Source organism: Motacilla alba, chromosome 7 (assembly GCF_015832195.1).
Source record: "Motacilla alba alba isolate MOTALB_02 chromosome 7, Motacilla_alba_V1.0_pri, whole genome shotgun sequence".
Classification (NCBI taxonomy): domain Eukaryota; kingdom Metazoa; phylum Chordata; class Aves; order Passeriformes; family Motacillidae; genus Motacilla; species Motacilla alba.
Window position 1 is genome coordinate 34439907 of NC_052022.1, and position 19533 is coordinate 34459439.

General features: G+C 46.8%; 1 protein-coding gene across 1 annotated transcript in view; it reads right to left on the reverse strand.

Moving 5' to 3' along the window:
• Nucleotides 1-19533, reverse strand: part of ERBB4 (erb-b2 receptor tyrosine kinase 4) — a 574039-nt gene that overhangs the window by 338976 nt on the left and 215530 nt on the right. The window contains exon 2 of the mRNA XM_038142045.1: nt 12818-12969. Coding sequence (XP_037997973.1) covers nt 12818-12874 — 57 coding nt within the window. The 5' untranslated portion in view covers nt 12875-12969. The remainder of the gene's footprint in view (nt 1-12817; nt 12970-19533) is intronic.

Consider the following 19533-nt stretch of genomic DNA (forward strand, 5'->3'; position numbering starts at 1 on the left):
ACAAGAGTCCTTTTTGTTTTGTGAGAGCCCCAGAGGGGCACTCAGAGAGGCCTCTGGAGGATGGAGCTGGAGATGTTTATTTAGGGAAACAAGAGAAACCTTTACTAGGAGCTTTCCTGAAGCCAAGATGAAGGCTGGCTCCTTTTGCTTCTGAGAAGTCCCTGCTAACCACACACAATGGGATTCATGCTTCTGGCAAATTAACATCCAGTGGATGCTGTCTGCAGCAGATCTGATAAACATTTGCATCCACTATGAATTCATGTCATGATGGAGCATTAAAATTTCATGGGAGAAAAAGAAAAATTGAAAATTGCTTAAGGAGCTGTTGGGTTGAGGCTTCTCAGAGTTGCAGGGATAGTTCAGGCAGCAGACATTGTAAAACTACCAGTTGCTTCACCTAGCAAAATTTCAGCCCTTATTAGATGCAAAAGGATATGTGATTTCTTTCCAGAAGGAACAACCCAAAACTTTGGATACAGCAAGGGCTTTAAGCAACAACTGAAACTTTAAAGAAAAACCATGATGAGGCCTCACAACCTGAAGGCACATTTGGAGAAAGGTGACCTTTTATGAGAGGAGTGGAGGTGCAGAAACACAACCAAAATGATTTATTTTTAAACTGAAATCTCAGGGAGTAGGTGAACTCTATTCAAAGTCATTTAAATAAATAGGATTTTTATAACTCCTGGCTGCAGGCTTGGCTGGCTCCAACGTGTTTGTGCACGTGTGTGCAGATTGCCTCTTCTATTAAATAAACACCACACTTTTTGGTCAAACACCAGGCTCACAAAGCCAAAGCAAAAGCAGTATTTTAACATTTTACCAGCATTTGCTTGGTGAATACTTGCAGCCAGCCCTGTTTAGCCACCAGCACGAGCTGAATCGATCCCCAAGCAGGGGATGGCAGGGCTGCTGTGAAATTTGCCAACATATCTGTGTTGTTATGGATTTACATGTGCTGGACCCACTCTGCCCAAGCAAATGCTGGCTTGCCCACTAGGAATACCTCTAGCTATGCCATTATTCCATGATTTTGGGACAGTGCTGCTTCTCAGTACAGTCCAGGAGTGTGCTGGCTGAGCACGCTCCACATTGATTTGCAAGGTGAGGGGTCTTCATTGCAAATGAAGCAAAAACCCTCACTTTCACTGAGAAACTTTTGCTTAAAAGGCCAATAACATCAAGAAAAAGGCTATGTGAAAACACTTCCTTTGCAAGGACTGATCTCCCACACAATATTCAGTGTTTCCCAACAGGCTCTAAGCAGATGTATCTGACTATACATTAGATCACTTTGAGTGATTAGGGGATCCCCCAACCAGGGACACTTAAAGGAAGTGCACGAAATAAATGCCCTTTTAAGCACAGTTCATTCTTATCTATGCACCGTTCTGCTGAAATAATTCACTGCCTCCTAATGAAATGAGCATGACTGGCCCCAGGAATGAATGAATACTCACTCCCTGGTGATGGGTATTTATGTGCAGGGACAGAGGGTCTGTAATACAAGATCCATCCTTAATGCCTGAACCCATTTTATCTTCATTTCACACGATACAAGTGAACTGAGTGTTGTTTTGGGACATAATTGATCTGTAGCTGAAACAAATCAGCTCTGCAGCTCCGCGAGGAGATGAAATAGTGGATAATCTGCAGTCTAAAACCAGCTGTTCTGCCGAGATCAAATTATTGCTTTGGCACTGGAATGATGAGCTGACAAGGGAGCGTGTTCCAGCACCTGCCGTCATTACCGGGCACCGCTGCCGTGACCTCCGGCCACGCTGCTGCCAGGCACCACAGATAATTGACAGCACAGGGGGGTCAGCTCCCACTTCCTAAACTGATGGACCTCACCTGGCCTCAATTCTGAATGTCAGCATTTCCAGGGGAAAAAAAAACAAACAAAAAAACAGGCAGAGGAGGCGGGCAGGGAGGACGCCCAGCACCAGTTGGAGAGCTGGGACTGCAACCAGCAGCAGCAAGAACGTTGTGGGTTGAAGCTGAGCAGCTGTCCCCACTCTCTACGGTGGGTGTAACACAGTAGAAATACCTGCAAAGATCTTCTTTTACACTGTTTTTCTCTGCTTGCATATTGCTGACGATTATTTGGAGCCGAAGTTGATTGAGTCCCTTCCTGCAGTGCCTTTCCACACGAATCCAGGCATGTTTTTAATACATTTCCCTGGTTTAGGTAAGGTATCATGTGTTCATGAGACCATCACACATATGGGACAGAAATGCAGGGAGAACGTTGCTTTTTCTCTTTCCCCAATCATCTTGTGTGCCTCCCTGATATTCAGAGTGAATTCTGCTTCCTTAGGCCTTCACTCTGCATCACAGTTTTAAGGCTGAACTATCATTATTATTCCTGGGGGATGTATTACAGCAGGGAGTTGTGTTTTTTTTGGTTTACAGAATTCAAGCCAACCCTGTTGCACACCTCAAGCTGCCATGTCTGGAGGCAGCAATGCACAGATACTTCCACCACCACCACTGTTATCCTGAATTAGATACCAATGTGTGATGTTGTATTGTTACACCAATGGGTAATATTGGTTTTTTGCTGGCACTTTAGGATCCGAGTCAATCTCAAAACATCAGAATCATCAACAAGTGAACACCCCAACACATAAGAGATCAGAAGAAGTGGTGACATCAGGGTCGGGCCACCATTCAAGCCCTTGGACCACTTGGCTGGGAATCTCCCTTTCACCATATTCAAAGTGAGTGGCATTTACTTTGAGGGTTTCAGCTCCACGTTGTTCTCATTAAGGTTGTTTTCTTAAAGCATGAGCACAAACTCTCTCACAAAATTCATTTCTGGTGTAGCCACTCTCCAGTAAGCAGCATTAAGCTATCAGTATTATTTTCCCCTGCACAAAACAGTGCAGGTTTGTCAAAATCAGCGTGATATTTCTGCCTTGCCTTTTGACATTTTCAGGTTTGTTATGTTCAGATGTTACCTCAAAGCACTTCATTCTTTCTCTCTGGAAGGACTAATGACCACCAAAGGGGGGAAAGAAACACTTCATGCCATTCAGTACAGCATGCAGACTCTATTAGCCTTTGAGTTAACTTCAAACATTGAGTACCACTGGATGAGACAGGTTGTGCTTACCCTGTGGAAGTACTGCCTTGAACTAGGACTAAACCCTCGACTTTTTAACCAAATTTTTCCCATTCCACCTTCCCATCATGATGCATGACCCCAGGCACATGTTCCCTGAGAAGCCAGTGGTACCTGGTTTCATTCCCTGCAGGAATGAAGAGCTGCAGAACTCTGCAGAACTCTGCAGCTCTTCATTCTCAGAATTTCTCAGAATTTCTCAGAATTTCTCAGAATTGTGAGCTGCAGAACCAGAGATATTCCTGCTGGCAGTTTGATGGGTTGGGCAAAGCCATCCCCAATGCCCCCAGTCCCACAAAGACACATCCTCTATCACAGCCTGGCCAGCTCCAGCCCCCCAGCTCCTCAGACCAGCCCCACACAATGAAGCAGCTTTCCCCAGCACACATCCATGAAAACGCTCCCCTGGCATGGTATTTTTGAGGAGGATGCTCAGGAAGGCCAACTTCTCCCTCTGTCCCAGCCTTCCTGGGCACCTAGGATCTGCACACCTGTGGGGCTGTGATCTGTAATTAGTGGCCAGGTTTGGGGTGGGAGCATTGCTGCTGAATTCTGCAATCTGCACAGTTGTGCTGATATTTCTGAACCATAAAAGCCCCGCGGCTGGCATCTACAGAGGAAACCTTTAAAATTGATCCAGTTTAGCACAAAAAAACTGTTGGCTGAGCCTCAATCCATCCCTCTGCTCCTCCACCCCTTGACACAGCTTACAGCAAAAGACTTTGTTTTTCTTTTCATATGGATTTTAACCGTAATTCAAGCCCATTGATCCAGGACTCTGAGTCGGTGTATTACAATGCAAGATTATGCAGCTCTCTCACAGTTGGTTTGTCTAATTTCATTTTATTCCACAGTAAAATGGGATTGGAGGGAGGGAGGTTTAGAGGAAAAATTGGCAATGTGTTGCCTAAATGCTCAGGAAAACAGAAAAATGTTACTCAAAGGAAAGTGTAACACACTTCCACTTGGCACAGGCTGCTATACCTCAATTACATGTGTAGCTATATCCCTCTCCACACCTCATCTGCGCTCCCATCCCTGTTCCACTGAAGGATTTGAGAGGATGGGGGGACAAAGAGCAGAATAAAGAAGCCTCAATGACATCTGAGCAAAGCTTGTCAGTGAACAGAGTGAAGTGGTAGAGTTTATACCATACTCTAGCTGAGGTTAAGACTTCAAATCTCATTACACTCAACATTTACACCTCATAACCTTTCTTTCTGCGCTTGACAGAAAGCTCCTCATTTGCTTTACAACCTAACCAATCCATTTATAATTTAAAAGTGTTTGCAACCACAGTTGTTTTGGATTTTTTTTTCTATTGGCTGGTTTAACTTTTACTGTGCCGTTTGTTTTTCTCGAGTTTCAGTAAGGCCAGCATTTCCAATCCCATTTGTAGGGGAGAGCTTTACATTTAAAGAGTAAGATCATTAACAACATAAGGTGGTTGAGAGAGGGCATAATTGGTTTCAGTGGCCTAGAGGGAAGATCAACATTGAAGAGAAACAGCACCTAATTAAGGAGGTTTGCACTGTTTTATTTTTAATAATGTCCTCCTCTCCACTACCAACATTTTTATAGTACTCATCCCTGCAGCTTCTCGTGGTCTGGCTTAGCCACGTGTGTTTTACAGACACCCAGGCATCAGACCCCTTCATGGATGGACAGAAGAAAGGTTCTAAGCAGGCACTAAACAGCGGGAAAATAAATAAATCGGTCGTCTGTATTTAATTTTTTAAAAAAGTAACAAGCCTAGACAGAGCCACAAATCCAAACAGTTTTGTTCACGTTAAATATTTGACCGCTGGGCTGTATTTCCATCCTCCACACGTGACCCACCCAGCATGTACCTCTGCAAACCTGGGAAACACTCCCCCTGGAGCAGTGATCCTTATGTCCCAGCCATGTTTTTGGTCCTGGAGCCTGCTGCAGCTCCCGATTTCCCAGCAAGGTGGTGGGAGGGCTGTGCAGTGGCACCCTGGCACGAGCAGGAGCACTGCCATGCCGTGCACCCCGCACCTGCCTGGGCACCCCTGCCGGACCCAAAAGCTGCCAGAGGGGCCTGTGAGGTTCAGGAGGACCAGTGAGAAGGACAGACTTCCACCTCCCATCCACCTGGCAGCCCCCAGGCATGGGGGAGGCACCCCACATCACCTCCCCAGTGCTCTGCTCTGCCTAGCCAAGGGCAGCCTCCCTGCAACACAAAAAGGGGATAGAGGGAAAAGGATATTGCTGATCTCGAGCGTGCGTGTGGGTCTGGGCTACTCTGAATTATTTAAGTCAGGCTCCTTTGATCTCTCTCCTGATCTAGAGTGGCTACTGCTGCCTTGCACATGAATCAGACAGGCTTCCCAGGCAGCTGGGCACGGGGCGCCTGCTGTACAATAGGAGCTGAATGAAAAATGCTGAAAGACAATTTAAAGAGACTCCTTAATCAAGCTGGACTTCAAATCTTGACCTCTCCTCTCTACACATGATACAGCTGAAGGATGCTCCAGCTTATTGAAGGAGACGCAGGCAAAGAAAGGCTGTGGGAGAGCTGGGGAAGCTCTTGGCCACTGCCAACCCAGACAAGGGGCAAAACAAGCCCCATGGTGGGATCCATCCCTAAACCCCCCAAGAGCTCTGGCAGGGGAGCCTCTGAACTCTCCCTTCTTGGGGGGATGCACAGCAAGGGGCGGACTGATTGTCACCCTCTGTTTGTCACCCCATGAGAATGATGGCCCGAGTTTTACACAGCAGATCAGCCACGGGGACATGGACATGGGGATGTGGCTGCCACTGCCCCAGTGGCTTTGGCAGCACTCACAAGGGCACCCTGCAGCAGGTGGGATGTGAGGAGCAGCCCAGTGCCACCCCATTAGACTCAGGCTTTCCTGGAAATCTGCAGCCATCCTCCATAACAACTTCCCCTGCCCAAAAAAAATGGTTCCTGGGGAGCCTCAGAGCACTCAGCAGGCACAGACACAAATCTTCACAGTTCATTGCTGCACCAAAACAGGAGCCTGCATTTCCACAGCACCCAGCTCTGCATTCCCACAGCACCCAGCTCTGCATTCCCACAGACTGCAGCTCTGCATTCCCAGATTCCAGCTCTGCATTCCCACAGACTGCAGCTCTGCATTCCCACAGCACCCAGCTCTGCATTCCCACAGATTGCACTCTGCATTCCCACAAATTGCAGCTCTGCATTCCCAGATTCCAGCTCTGCATTCCCACAGATTGCAGCTCTGCATTCCCACAGCACCCAGCTCTGCATTCCCAGATTGCAGCTCTGCATTCCCACAGCACCCAGCTCTCCTCCTAAACACAACTGGTAATTTCAAATATACCTTTCACACCAAGCCACCAAAAATAACTGATAAATAATATATGCTAATGAGCACAAATTTGGTTACAGCTTGGCAAACTCAGCTTGAGGCTTAATTTGTTTTATTTTTTTAATGTATATTGACCCAGCTTTTTCGGGAGAAGGAAGGGGAGGTGTGGGCAGGGCCCCTGGGTTACAAAGCTGCATCCAGCAGCAGCAGCCTGAGGCTTACACCGGAGGCTTTGGCACAAAATGAGCAGCACCACGTCCTGTGCCTACAAAATTGGGTAGAAACCACGACAGGCAGTGCTAAAAAGGGGATTTTGAGCATCCAAGGGAGGCACAGGGGCTGCTAAGGCCAGCCTGCAGAGCTGCAGGGACATGCCTGAATTACACACAGCTGCAGTGGAGACTGGGACAGCACAGGAAAGTCAGGTAACACCAAGGGGATAAGCAACAGCAGCACAAAAATAATGTAACACCTCTGGAGACATTTAGGTGAGAAAGTGCTGGATGCTTTTTCCCTACCAGCTGGGGGGCTCCAGGAGTGGGGGGGTCAGGATGGAGCTGGTTGACTCTCTGTTAGGGACTATGAGCACTGTGGCATCTGTCAATATAAAGGGATGAGGGCCACAGGAACACCAGTTACCACAACAGTGCCTGGTACTCAGCTATTCACTGTGCTTGCAGCATTTCAGTATCTGCTTCCAAGCACAGGACAGGCCTGGAAGACCATCCAGATCTGTGGCATTCTCTTCCTTGCTTCCTAGGCATTTTGAGAAGAGTTTGAACTGCTGTGATCATTTGAAGCTGCTATTTCTACACAAGCAATGGGAAATGGCAGAAGAAGCCTAGTTCCTGGAGCAGCAGAGCTGTATCACATATGCCTTCTGCAATTAGCCTTTGCTCCCACTCCACCCTCTGAGTCTGGGATGCAGCTCACTTGAAACTCATCTCAGGTTCACCCAGCACAGCTGGCAGCTGACCACAGCCCATGTGAAACATTCTGTCCACGCCAGAAGCATGGCCTGGCATGCAACTGGTCTCTTGTAACCCACCAGCACGGCAGTTGTGTTCAACAGCAAGCTGGAGGTGTCCTCTTTCCACCCAGATTTGTCTTGATGCCTCAGGTTTTAGCTTTTATAGTTTTCAGATTCTGTTCTGCTTTAGTCTGTGGGTCTGGGCTTCACATTAGGGGATGGTGAGCTCTCTGCACAGAGCAGGGAGACAAAACAATTCCTTCTCTAGCTGGGGACCAAGGACAAATGATCCAAATCTCAGGCCCAAGAGCATAAACAACATGGACTGAAGAGAGAAAAACAAGAAGGATGGGACTTCATGGGCTAAAGCTATAATTGGACAATTAACTCCAATATGCAAATGGAGCAGAACTTATAAAAGTGAGAGACCCCGTGACCAGTTGTCCATTTTGTGACCATTTTGGTTCATCTTGGGTGTAGCCCTGGTTGGGCTCTTGTGCTGCCCAAGGTGGATCCATGGAGGCCTTTGAATAAATTCCTACTTTAGCTCTGTCCAGCCTCTGTTCTAGGTCAGCCTTCTCCAGGCATCAGTGTGGCCTGCACAGCTCTGACCCTCACAGCTCTGCTGTCCATGTTCTGTTTCCTAACAGGCAAGGTCCTGGGAGGGCAATCAGGAGCACATAAACACATGTGCTCAACTTCCTTGTCTGGAATTACCTGGAGGCCACTTAGCCTCTTGCCAGCCAAGGACAAAACGCACACTGGCAAGTGATGCACCTCACTGCGTGACAAATGCTGCAGCAACCCCCTCCTGGGAATCCCCATTCCGGGCAGGGCCACACTGCAGGGCTTTCCTGGCACTTCTGGGGAAAGTCCCCCTCCACAGAGACACAGCCACCCCCAGCCTTGCTGGGAACTCCTGACAGGCACAGGACTCCACAGCCCCTTCTGCTGAGCAGGGAATTGCTGCAGCCCGTCAGCTGGGCAGTCAGATGCCATTTTGCTGCAGAAGGGATGCAGGGCTGTGCTGCCAGGCCTTCAGGAGCCCCACACAGCATCACACTGCTCTGCCAAGCAATGCCCTCCATCCCTGCACACCCCTCCCCAACACCTCTGGTTACATGCACACTCTCTCTGTGCCAACATCTCCTCTCAGCTCTGCCACCAGAGCTTGCAAAAGGGTCTGCTGAGCCCTGGTTTGCTGTAAAAGACCAAAAAGGGTTTTAAACCCCCTCCAAGTTCTGTTTTGTTTTGTTTTGTTTTTTTAACAAGCAGCAGCTCTGAATGCCATGGGGCCAGGCAGCATTGGCAACACACACAGCTCCTCCCCTGGCTCTCTGGCAGTCCTTGCCCTGCAGAGGGGTCTGCTCCACCAAAACTTCCTCCAAAGATTAAACACAGCCCAAACCAAAGAACATAAAGTCCAAATGGCCAAATCCCACCTGCCACAGAGCCTAAATATGATGTAAGAAACAGGCTAAGGTGAGGCTGGCAGGGGTTCTCACCAAGCACGGGGCCATGAGTGCTGGCAGAGGGGAGATGGGGCCCTACATCTCTGCAATAAATGTAATATTCACCATGAAACATCCACCCGGACAGCTGCCCTGCAAGTGTGGCTGGAGGTGCTACACAAGCACTGCTGAGGTGAATGAAAAAAGAAGCCATAAAGCAGTGGTAGATAATTTTTGAAGACTGTTGATCGTGGTTAAAAATGAGTTTCATAATCACTTGGGACAGTTATGGCAGGGAACACCACAGAACTTTGATCACGTCTTTAAAAATAAATAATCTGGATTGGTTAAATAAAATCTGGGCACCAGAAGACAATGTAGTGACTGTGAATTGCTAAAAGCCAGATAACTCTCATTTACCAAACGTGTTTAACAGAAGTACTCGCAGAAGACTGGTATGTGATACACTAGTTGTGTATTTTATTTTGAAAATTGAATATGGAGATGCTATTAAGAAATAAGTTCAGCCCACAATAGGAACTGTCTGCTCTGCCAAGCAAAACTAAAATAGGTTCCCCCTTCTGTTCTTCAAACAGTTGTTTGCAACATGAACCAGTGAACAACCTGAGCTTTTCTCAAGGGTTTTTTTTCCTGAAGTCCAAAGCAGGGAAGTAAATCTCAGCTCTCTCCTGGACGAGACTCAAGACACGCAGCAGCTCCAGCAGCTTATCTGGTTTCGTGGAGCAAATCCCAGTGCAAGAGCCTGGCTGTGCAATTAGGGGAAGCATGCTGGTGGCTTGGGAAGCAGTGGGAGATGGAGCCTGACCCTGCCCACTGTCACTGCTGACTCCCTGGGGCAGCCTGGACACACCACAGGGACAAGGCAGCTCCAAGGGACTGCTTCCCACCCCGTTATTTGTCCTGCCCAGTTCAATCAGTGGAGAGCCTGCCTTGGCTGCCACAGGGAGGGGGGAGCCATGGGCTGCATTAACCTCAGCCTCATTTCCCTGCCAGAGCTGGCAGAGGTAGGACTGCAAAAACTGAATGACCCCTTGAACATTTCCTGCGAGTAGGTTAAGCCTAAGAAGAAGGGCAAAGCAAGCCAGCTGTCAGACAGATATCAGGAATATCTGTGCTTACCCAGCACTCAGGCTTAGACACAATTTTTCCTGCTACAGAGTGCTCCTTTCCTCTGCCACAACTCCACTGTGGCCACAGCACAGGGAAGCAGCAAGCAGCAGGAGCAGAGCTGGCAGCGCTGGAGGCAGCACACCCAGAACACGAGTTCATATTGCAGTTGCTCACAGGAAAGCAATAGCCAGACTATAACACAACCAGGAACCAAAATAAAATATATATTAAAGTTACACAGATGATATGTCCTCCTGCTCTGCTCACATATAAGAACAGCAGGAAAAGGAACAACTGGCACATGCAATCCCTTCTTACAGAAATCCAGCTCCTCATGAACTGCAGGCCTGGCAGCTGAAGTGGCTGAGCACTTCACTCAGGTGACAGACAGCCCCTTTTAGTCTTCATCAGCACATATCCAGACAGCTAACTCATAGACATAAAGCAAATCTGCTTAGGGAATAAATGTCTAAATAAATATGAGAGATGGGATGCTGATCTTTTAATGCTCCTCCGCCGGGTAAATAAAATTATGGGTTTTTTTCACTTCAATTCATTGATGCTATTTGTTTATTACTGCATGATGAAAAGGCTCCACATGCCTACAGCTTAGCAGGGCTTCCCTCTGTCCTGGAGCAAGAAGTTGCCCAGCTAAGCTGAGCACAGCAGAGCGGGCAGGTGGGCACACAGAGCCATGGCTGTCATCGGCTGGGAACACAGATAACCCAGGGCTGCACCAGCACCTGCCTGAAGTGCTTTTGGTGGAGGAAGAGGGAAATCACTGCAACAGGGACTGAAACACTGGAGCAGGCTGAAGGAGCGTGGTGCTGCACGGAGAGTTCACTGCATTTAAGTCTGAGAGAGACAAACAGCCTTTCTCTTAGTTATGTCCCATCTGCCACCTTCATTTGGCCATTAAAACCATTTTTAATATGATAAAAGGAGTAATACTGCCTGACTAATGAATGTCGAATTATCGGCGTAAATGTGCCAACATTTATTTATTTATTTGCCTCACCGAGAACATGTTCTCTTCTGTTTGGTTTTCTACTTTAATGACTACAATTTATCATACTAACTAGGCCTTCCACTTTGCTGAGTTTTGTTTCAAGTTCTGCTTTTTTGCTGAGACATCTGTGAGGGAGCAGATGCAGGTAAGAGAAGAAATAAAACTAATAAAAAAGCAATAGTAGCTGTCACCAAAAAGCACAGGTGACCAAACCACCTTCATTTACTGAACAGGACCTTTCCTTCTTGATCTCATTTGATAATTTGACTGCCTTCTTTCCACCAATATGTTGCACTGCTTATGGCAGCTCTCTGTGGAGAATGCTAATTCCTAATTTCCAAGTAATCTGCTTCCCCCGCCTCCCAGCAGGAGTAAGGAGGAAGGGAAGCTGAAGCGGAAGGACTGCCTGCCATGAATTCCAGCCAGGGGGGTTTCAGCAGGCATCTGAAACTGCAGAGATGCCCCAGCCAGAGCAGGGATCCTGCCCTCGCAGGAAGAGGATCTGCCACCTGTCCAACGCTGGTCCAGCTGCACCAAGGCTGTATCTATTTCAGAGCAAAGGCATATGTGCTTTCCCCACCTGTCACAACTGTGAGATGTACGGACAGCATTCACTTCCGAGGCATTTGTCACTCAAATTAACAGGCAATCTGTTAGTCTGAGTGCAATTAGCACCCCAAGCTTTACTCCAGACGTGTCTGGTGGCTGAGTTTTGCTCCCAGATCTTTCAGCAGCCTGGTGTACACGTTGAGTAAATATACACCAATGGATGGAGTGGCAAGGCTGAGAAACCCCAAAAAAAAATTCAATGTGAAGCAGAGCTAAACACGCTGCCTGGCTTTGCCTTTGCTGGAAAGTGTGGTGCAAAGTTCACAGTTTTACAGACTGGAACTGAGCACTCAGCTCAGCCAAGGCCCAGCACAGGGAGTGAGTGAGCGTAACCCAGCCAGCTGGGGCTGCCTCCCACTGCCTCTTCCTGCTGCCAGATTTAAACTCCACCACTCCTGCCGCGTGAACGTGCCACTGACACACAGACACGCATCCTGCAACATGACAGCAGCATTTTTAAGAGGTACAGGAGAGCAATATGAGCAGTGTAAACCCTTATCTGTGTCATGGAGAGTACAAACACAGCACAGACTACAACCACACTGGCACAGGCTGCTTTTTCTACCCTGGCCCTCAGACCTACCTTCCATATTACAGCCACATCCCCTGCAGCATCCTCAGATGCCCACCTGGATCACTCCTTTAGTGGGATATTTCTTTAAACACAAAGAACGTGAAATGCCAAATAATGATGGGCTTAAGTTTCCTGAACTCAATATTCCCCTGTCTCTCTTGTGGTTGCCAGCAGGGCAACAGGGTATCTGCAAACCACATTGCAATGCTCCTTCACAAATCCAAAATTGATGCAAAGAGGATTGAGGGAATGCACAGCCCAGGCTCCCCAAAAGCAGTACAGCCTTCATCTACCACAGACTCGCCCTGGACGCTGGAGATTGTTAGGCTCTTAGCTCCAGTCTCACACATGAAGAAGGTTTCATGTCGATACAGCAATCACTTTTTTCCTTTCTCTTAAATGCTCCAACAAACATTGCCCAGAGTTCTTCCCTTGCTTAGTCTAGAAATCAGTCCATATCTAGCATTTCACTAGGATTAGCTTCCCCAGTCCTCCAGTGCTTATCTGCTGGTGGCAGAGAAGCCGGGTCTTTTCCAGCCCAGCACCTATCGCTGCTCCCCGCAAAAAGAAGCAGAGGGAAGGAGGGAGGAAGGAGGAGGGAAGGAGAACAGCAGCCTGCTTACCCTCAGGAAGGAGAGGTCCCTGTTGTGCTCGATGCTGGTGATCTCCAGGTTGCCCATCACCACCTCACAGTTCTCATAGTACTTGCGCAGGGCGCGGTACTGCTGCTCCAGGTCAGACAGGGAGCTCAGCTTGTTCTCAGTGCCAGCACACACTGCAAAAAAAACACAGCACAATCCATCAGGGCACCGTGGAAGAGGGGCACTGGAGCACAATAGAGTCTGTACGCGGTGATACAGGGCGTTGCAACAAAAATCTGTAATGATTCACAGGGCTGGGTCACACGAGTCACACTGGAATACCAGCAGTGAAGATGGAACATAGAAATACAGCCTGTGATGGTCTCAGCAACTTAAACACCTCTCACCAAATGGGCTGAAGTGCGGGTATTTGCCACCAAATGCAAAACGGCTGAAAAGGCAGAAGTGCAGGAAAAAGGCCAAGCAGGTTGACCCCAGCAGCCAAAGGGTCAACCTCAGGTCTCAGCAAAGCCCCAGCAGTTCCACCAGTGACAGAATCAGACACTGGGCAGAGCCGGTCCCATCATGGGCTGGAGGACACAAGGCTGGAGAGACCTGTGCATCCAAGCTGACCCGGATAATTCAACGTTTTCACTATTCTGAATAGAATTTTGGACAAGCCAGGAGCAACCCAAGCAGAAGACTTACACCCAACATTGTTTTCCCCGTCACTTTCCTTAAGACCCCAGCTCTTCCCAGCTTTAAACAATTAAATAAAGGAAAAACAACAGCAAAAACCACATTGTCTCTCCACGAGTCCCCAGGCTGAAAGCACAGCAAGGAAATGTCAGGAAACACCACCTTAGTACAGTTTTCAAAGGACACCCTTTAATATTACACCACTCAGTTCTACATTTTGAAGCCCAGTTAAAAGCCACCACAGAATCCCAGAAGCTCAGCTCAGGGTATCAGCCTGCTGTCATCATGCAGTGACAAAAAAAATAGAGAAATAAATACAGAAGCAGCATTTTACTTGATCACCTTTTCACACATTGCTCAGCCTGCTCAGACAGGGATGCTGCTTAAATGGTCAAGTGTGGGGCTGGGCTGGTTTTGGTTTGTTTGCTTCAATGCACTTTCTTTTCCTCTTAAATCAGCAGCTTGTGGGTTGTTCTCATCTGTGAGCAAATTAATCTGGGTATATCTAAACTTTGGAAATGGGCATTATATAATGCAAAACAGGAGCCTGACAAGAATGGCATTTCTGGAGCCAATCCCACTTCTGGAGCAGATCAATACAAACAAAACTCTCCACGACTGGAGGCATAATCAGTAAAATTGGCTACAGCATACTCTTTTGAATGATGCAGGTCCTTTTTATAAATACCAAAAGTAATTACATTTCAGAGTACTACAATTATTGACTGTTTATTTACTATACCCCCCCTCTTTTTTTTTTTTTTTTTTTTTTTTTTTCTCACTAGAAATGGGAACAATTCTAATCTCTGCTCCCTCTGTGGTCTCTCTGCTGCAGAATTATTCCCTCTTGTGCCGGGGCAATTTGAGCTTCCAGCAGCCTCTTGGCAAAGGGCTTCAGGAGGCAGCCAGAAGCCCATGACCTGCCCAAAGTTTTCTCCCAAGGAAACTCCCTCTGCCCCAAAAATGGCAGCAGAAGTCTGTTCCTGCTGAGCCATGACTCCCACGGGCTGGTTTCATTACAAACCATCCACAGGGTGAAGGGTTGGTCAGATCATTTTTGGGTTGTGTTTCCAGGGGCTAAAGAGCACAGACCAAAGCTGAACAGGCGCTGCAAGGGCTGTTTCTCTAAACAGGCATTGGGTCTACCCACCATAGGAAATGCTGGAATATTATTTCTTTCTATGACCTGGCAAAAGTAAAATTTCAAAGTTCTCGCTGCAGTTAAAATCTGAAATATTTGACCTATGTTCATTATACTGTGTTGAAGAAAAACAGAACTGCTTGGTCTGCTCAGGTTTCAAAATAGAAGCCATCACCTCATTTTGAGGCTTAACTTAAAAGCATGAACATTCCAATTTTTAGATTTTCTGTAAAACCTTGCCACTTAGAGTAAATCATACCTAAACACGATTTCATTCATAATATTTTTAACAGCTATTTTGGGAGATGGAAAGGCATGGTCCTACTGGGACCTCACTTAGCTCTGGGAACACTGGAAGGACTAAGCACTCCAACTAGGAGATGGCATTTCTTCCTTTTTGAAATACAAAGCCCTGTCCTAGCTCGTGTACACAGTTTTATTCAGAAAAGCCTCGAGACCTGCCCTCGTGTGCTATCTCCTCAGGGAGACACATCCCTGTGCCTGCCAGGGCACCTAAAAATCCTTGCTTAGCAGTTACAAAATGGGTTTGTGTGTTCCTTCCTTAAATACAGCAGTATCCATTAGGAGACTGATCATATTTCCAGCCAGGTAAGTATTATTCTGTCTCAAGGCTCCCAAGGACTAATAAATACCTTCCGTTCCGTTCTGCAATCTGTGCTAAGGACCAACACAGCTCAGAAAACAATTCCTGCAGCTCAGCTAATAAAGCTGTACGCTGCAACACTGATATTCCATGTTGCACACCCATTAAACGCTTCCTGAAAGCTAATGCAGCCATTTGTTTGCTGTGAGGAGGCAGAAACACCTGGAGACTGTTCCTGCGAGAGGATTCGGCAGGGGTGAAGCCAGCCCAGATGTGAACCAGGGCTAGGGGTTTTATCTGAGATTAATTTTGTACAGCCAAACCACTGCAGTAACTTCTCCCAGTTTTTGATAAGGCTAGTAATCAATTCTTTTGGATTTAAAAAAAAAATAAGCTTTTAAAGCTAATTTAGAATAAATCATGCTGATCCTTTAAATTTATCTCATAGCAATTCTGAGCACTTAATGTCCATCTTAAAAAGAGAACTTCCACAAAAAACTGGTCACAGATTGCCTCAAATCAAGTCACACACCAAAAGTGATTATCCTACATCAATTGAGGGGAGCAGAATTCACTTTTTTTTTTCCTTTGGTACCCAACCAGCAGTGCAAGCTGATGCAGAAACAGAACTCAGAGCAGGAGAGAGCTCTGACCTGCACTTCAGCTCAACAAGCTGAAGTCACAAAGCAAACGTGGCTATAATCATGGATCATTAATAATCCATTATTACAATCAGTCATTAATCTCTCTGTCTCAGCTTTGCAATGCACGCTTTTGATGCACCTAATAATTATGTCACATTCAAAATACAAAAGAGGAAACCGTGGCAGTATTTAAGAAAAGCAGGTTAGGTCCTTCACTTGCAGGAGGAAGGGCTGGGACAGCACCTCCCATCCTTGGCAGAGAATCCTTTAAAACAGAGAGATTAGAGATGCTCTTGGCAGGTTTTTCAAGGCAAACAACAACCAAAGGGGTAAAAAGGCATTCCTGCCATGAGAGAGAAATGCTGCTGCCAGGGACAATCACAAAGGTGCTCCTGATGGCCCATTGAGACCAGGGAGCCAAACCTGGGAGGGACACAGGCCAGAAAGCAGGCTGTGAACTCCTACTTACAAAGTTTTATGCCTCGTTTTGAGCAGTATGAGACAACTCCCAGCTGCTCCAGGGCAGAAATAATTGTCCTGGGTCTGATTTGCCAAGGCAGTTAAAAAGCACTGCAGTAACTGTGTGTGAAGTGGGAGCAGGAGCCACACCAGCTTCCCAGTCCCTCTGTCCCTGAGCTCAACACAGAGCAGGAACATACCCCACTCACCTCCTGCTCCTCTCCTGGAACAGCAACAGGCATCTATGTGTTGTAGCAGCTCTTTAAAATTAAGTGCTATAATAATATGTATTTGCAGGGATGTTCCAGCTGTACACAGGCATAAACATAAGCAGAGCAGAATGTATTTCCTTGTCACACCATGCAAAACCACCTTAATCTGTATTTATAGGAACCCCCTTTGAAGCACTTTGTTGTACATTGTTTGATGTGTAGTCTTATATAGAAACATATAAGATCCAGAAATACATCCAGAAATGGATGAGCAGAAAAAAAACAACAAAAAAACAAAAACAAAACCAAACAAAAACCCACAAAAAAACCAAAAAAACCCAAAAAAAACCCCAAAAAAACCAAATTAAAAATTCAAGTGGTGTGCTTTAACTGTTCCTGCAGCAGAACCTGTGCTGGTTAATAAAAAACACTCATGCCCTGTCTCTAACACAGGGCATAGAGGAGCAGCTTTAGATGTGCCTCCAGTGTGAAGCTGCTCTCTTATTGAGCATCTCTGGTCACGTCTCTCTGCCTTGCTTGGGGGAGGCCTTACAGAGGCATCTCCATGAGGGAAACCCTCCAGGGCACACCCAGGAAAATCAGACTTTCTCTGTGTTTTACCCAAGTCTGACCTGATTTCCTGACACCCCCCCAAGCCCTCAAACCCTAAACGTGCTCAGCCATTCCTGCTCTTTCCACACTGACAATAAACCTCACAGAGTGCTGATGTGCACAGTCACCCACGAGGGTTATCCCAAAGCTCCAGGACATGCCCTTCCATCTGGGAAATCCCAAACCAGCAGTGATGGCCCCAAGCCAGTGGCCACTTCTCGCCTGCACCCCAGTCATGGGGGACTTTGGGTGGGTGCTGGAGCAGAGCGCTGCTTGGCCATCACAAGAGTGGATTTCAGGCATTACTCACACATTCACACTTCACAGTCAGCTGTTTACTTATTAGCAGCTACCTAAAGTGACAGAGTTTCGGCTCCTAATGGCCCCAATTACAACAGTAATAATCGTCTGTATTGAAATGATGCTTTTCATCAATATTCACGCACATGACTTGGAAATTAATTTCCCATTGACATTTTTTTCATAAAATAGCCAAATCATTCAAATGCTCACTTAAGGGTGGCAAATAATGGAGACATTTAAAAATGTCCATTAAATTCTGCTTTTTAGCCCATTATTTTGCTCTGCTCTGCTGATGATAAATCTATACGTTAAATTAAGAAATCACACTTGCCTCCATCTCGTTCTGCTCCTTCTCATACTAATGGATTTTATAATCCCCCCCCCAGCTTAACTTCTGGAAGGAGATCATTTCTTATTCAGCCCCTTTCCAGATCAGCCTACATCTGGAGAAGTAAAGAAGAGTGGAATCCATTATCTCCACCACAGCCACCCCCAGCTGAAATCCTGGCGTCTCACTCCTCTCCCAAAGCACACTCAGAGAAGCAGTGATGAGGCATCCTCGCCTCCAACTCCAAGGGTGTTATCTCAAGCATCTGAATATACTTTCCTCTGAATCATAAAATATTTATCATTATCTCTTTGGCAAGGATGCAGGAGAGCGGTGTCTTTGCCCTGCACCACCTCCCTTTGTCAATCAGTTGGTCGAGTGGGCCAAAAAACACAAAGGGAGCCTTAAATTCTTGGACTTACTCCTTTGTGGAATGTCTTTATAAAAAGGACAATCACAGGTTCCTTCACCCCATAAAAGATGAGCCCAACAGCAGTCCTCATCTCTTTCTGACACATTCTTCTCCCATACTTCCTACTTATTTACTTAATTAGCTGTGTTGTCACAGGCAGCACCATTATCAGGGTTTCTTGAAAGGCAGCTAACAGAACTGTTTATTAATAATTGCAAACACTCGTGGCAATTTGTTAAGACCCCCAGATGGGGGGAATACTCGAGCCCCTTAAGGAACAACTAATTACCAGCAATCCCCATTCACTTCTTTCTGCTCCACGCTCTCAGCAACAGCCCGGGCACCCCGTCACGTAGGCACACAGGAAGGGGAAACACGCTTTTAATCCTTTCATTATTATTTTACAGTTCTCCTTGAATGAGCTGCAAAAGCCCTGGATTTTCTTGCAATTAGGCACGTCCTAATGAAGCGAGGGCTGTCTGCACTTACAGTCTTGCAGATGTTTCCCGTGAGAAGGCAAAACACTCCTGGAGGTCACCAGCCATTTTCCCAGTGGTTTGGGAGAGTGCTTTAGCATTGGAGGCTTTCTTTCCCTAGGTGGGAGACTGTAATGAAGGAGAGCATAATTTTCTCTGTACTCCTAATTAAAAGCTCAGCTGGCACAAGTGTTTTCCTTCCGCAAGGTCTGCTCTACACTAGAAAATTATCATCCCATTTGAATCCAGTTGCGTGCAATCAACCCGAGTGCCACGAACCCCTGGACAGCCACATGGCCACAAGAGGAGCTCAGCACGGCCACCCAGCTGCTGCCCAGCTGGCAGGGTGTCACCGGGATGAGATGACACAGTACAGGCAGTACCAACACTTCCCCCACAGCATTTCTTCTGCACAGGATGGAGAAGCGGTCCCTGTGTTGGATAGTGCCAGGGACCAAAAGAATTCATTTCCTGAAATTTGGTCACTAAAATCTCAACTATCATTTTATACGGCTTTGTGAAAGCTCTCCAGCATGTTCAGAAGAGTTGCAAGGATGTGTGTTCCCAGCCTGGTCCCACCTCCAAGAGGGGCTGATCATGTGCCACCTACAAATGGAAGCTCATTCCCAATTTTATGAACAGAAACAGCTGGGCACAGTAGAGACTGACAGCGATTGTGACTCCATCAAGAAGGATTAGCTATGTGTGATAACGCTTTTCTGAGCTGATGGAACCTTCTCCTTGTGCCAAACTCTCCAAATCCCTTTGGTGGACGGAACACAGCATATTTTACTGATGTGACTTGCTGTTCACACCAACCAAAAAACACCATCAAAATGTTAACCACATTTATGCAGCAACATTCATG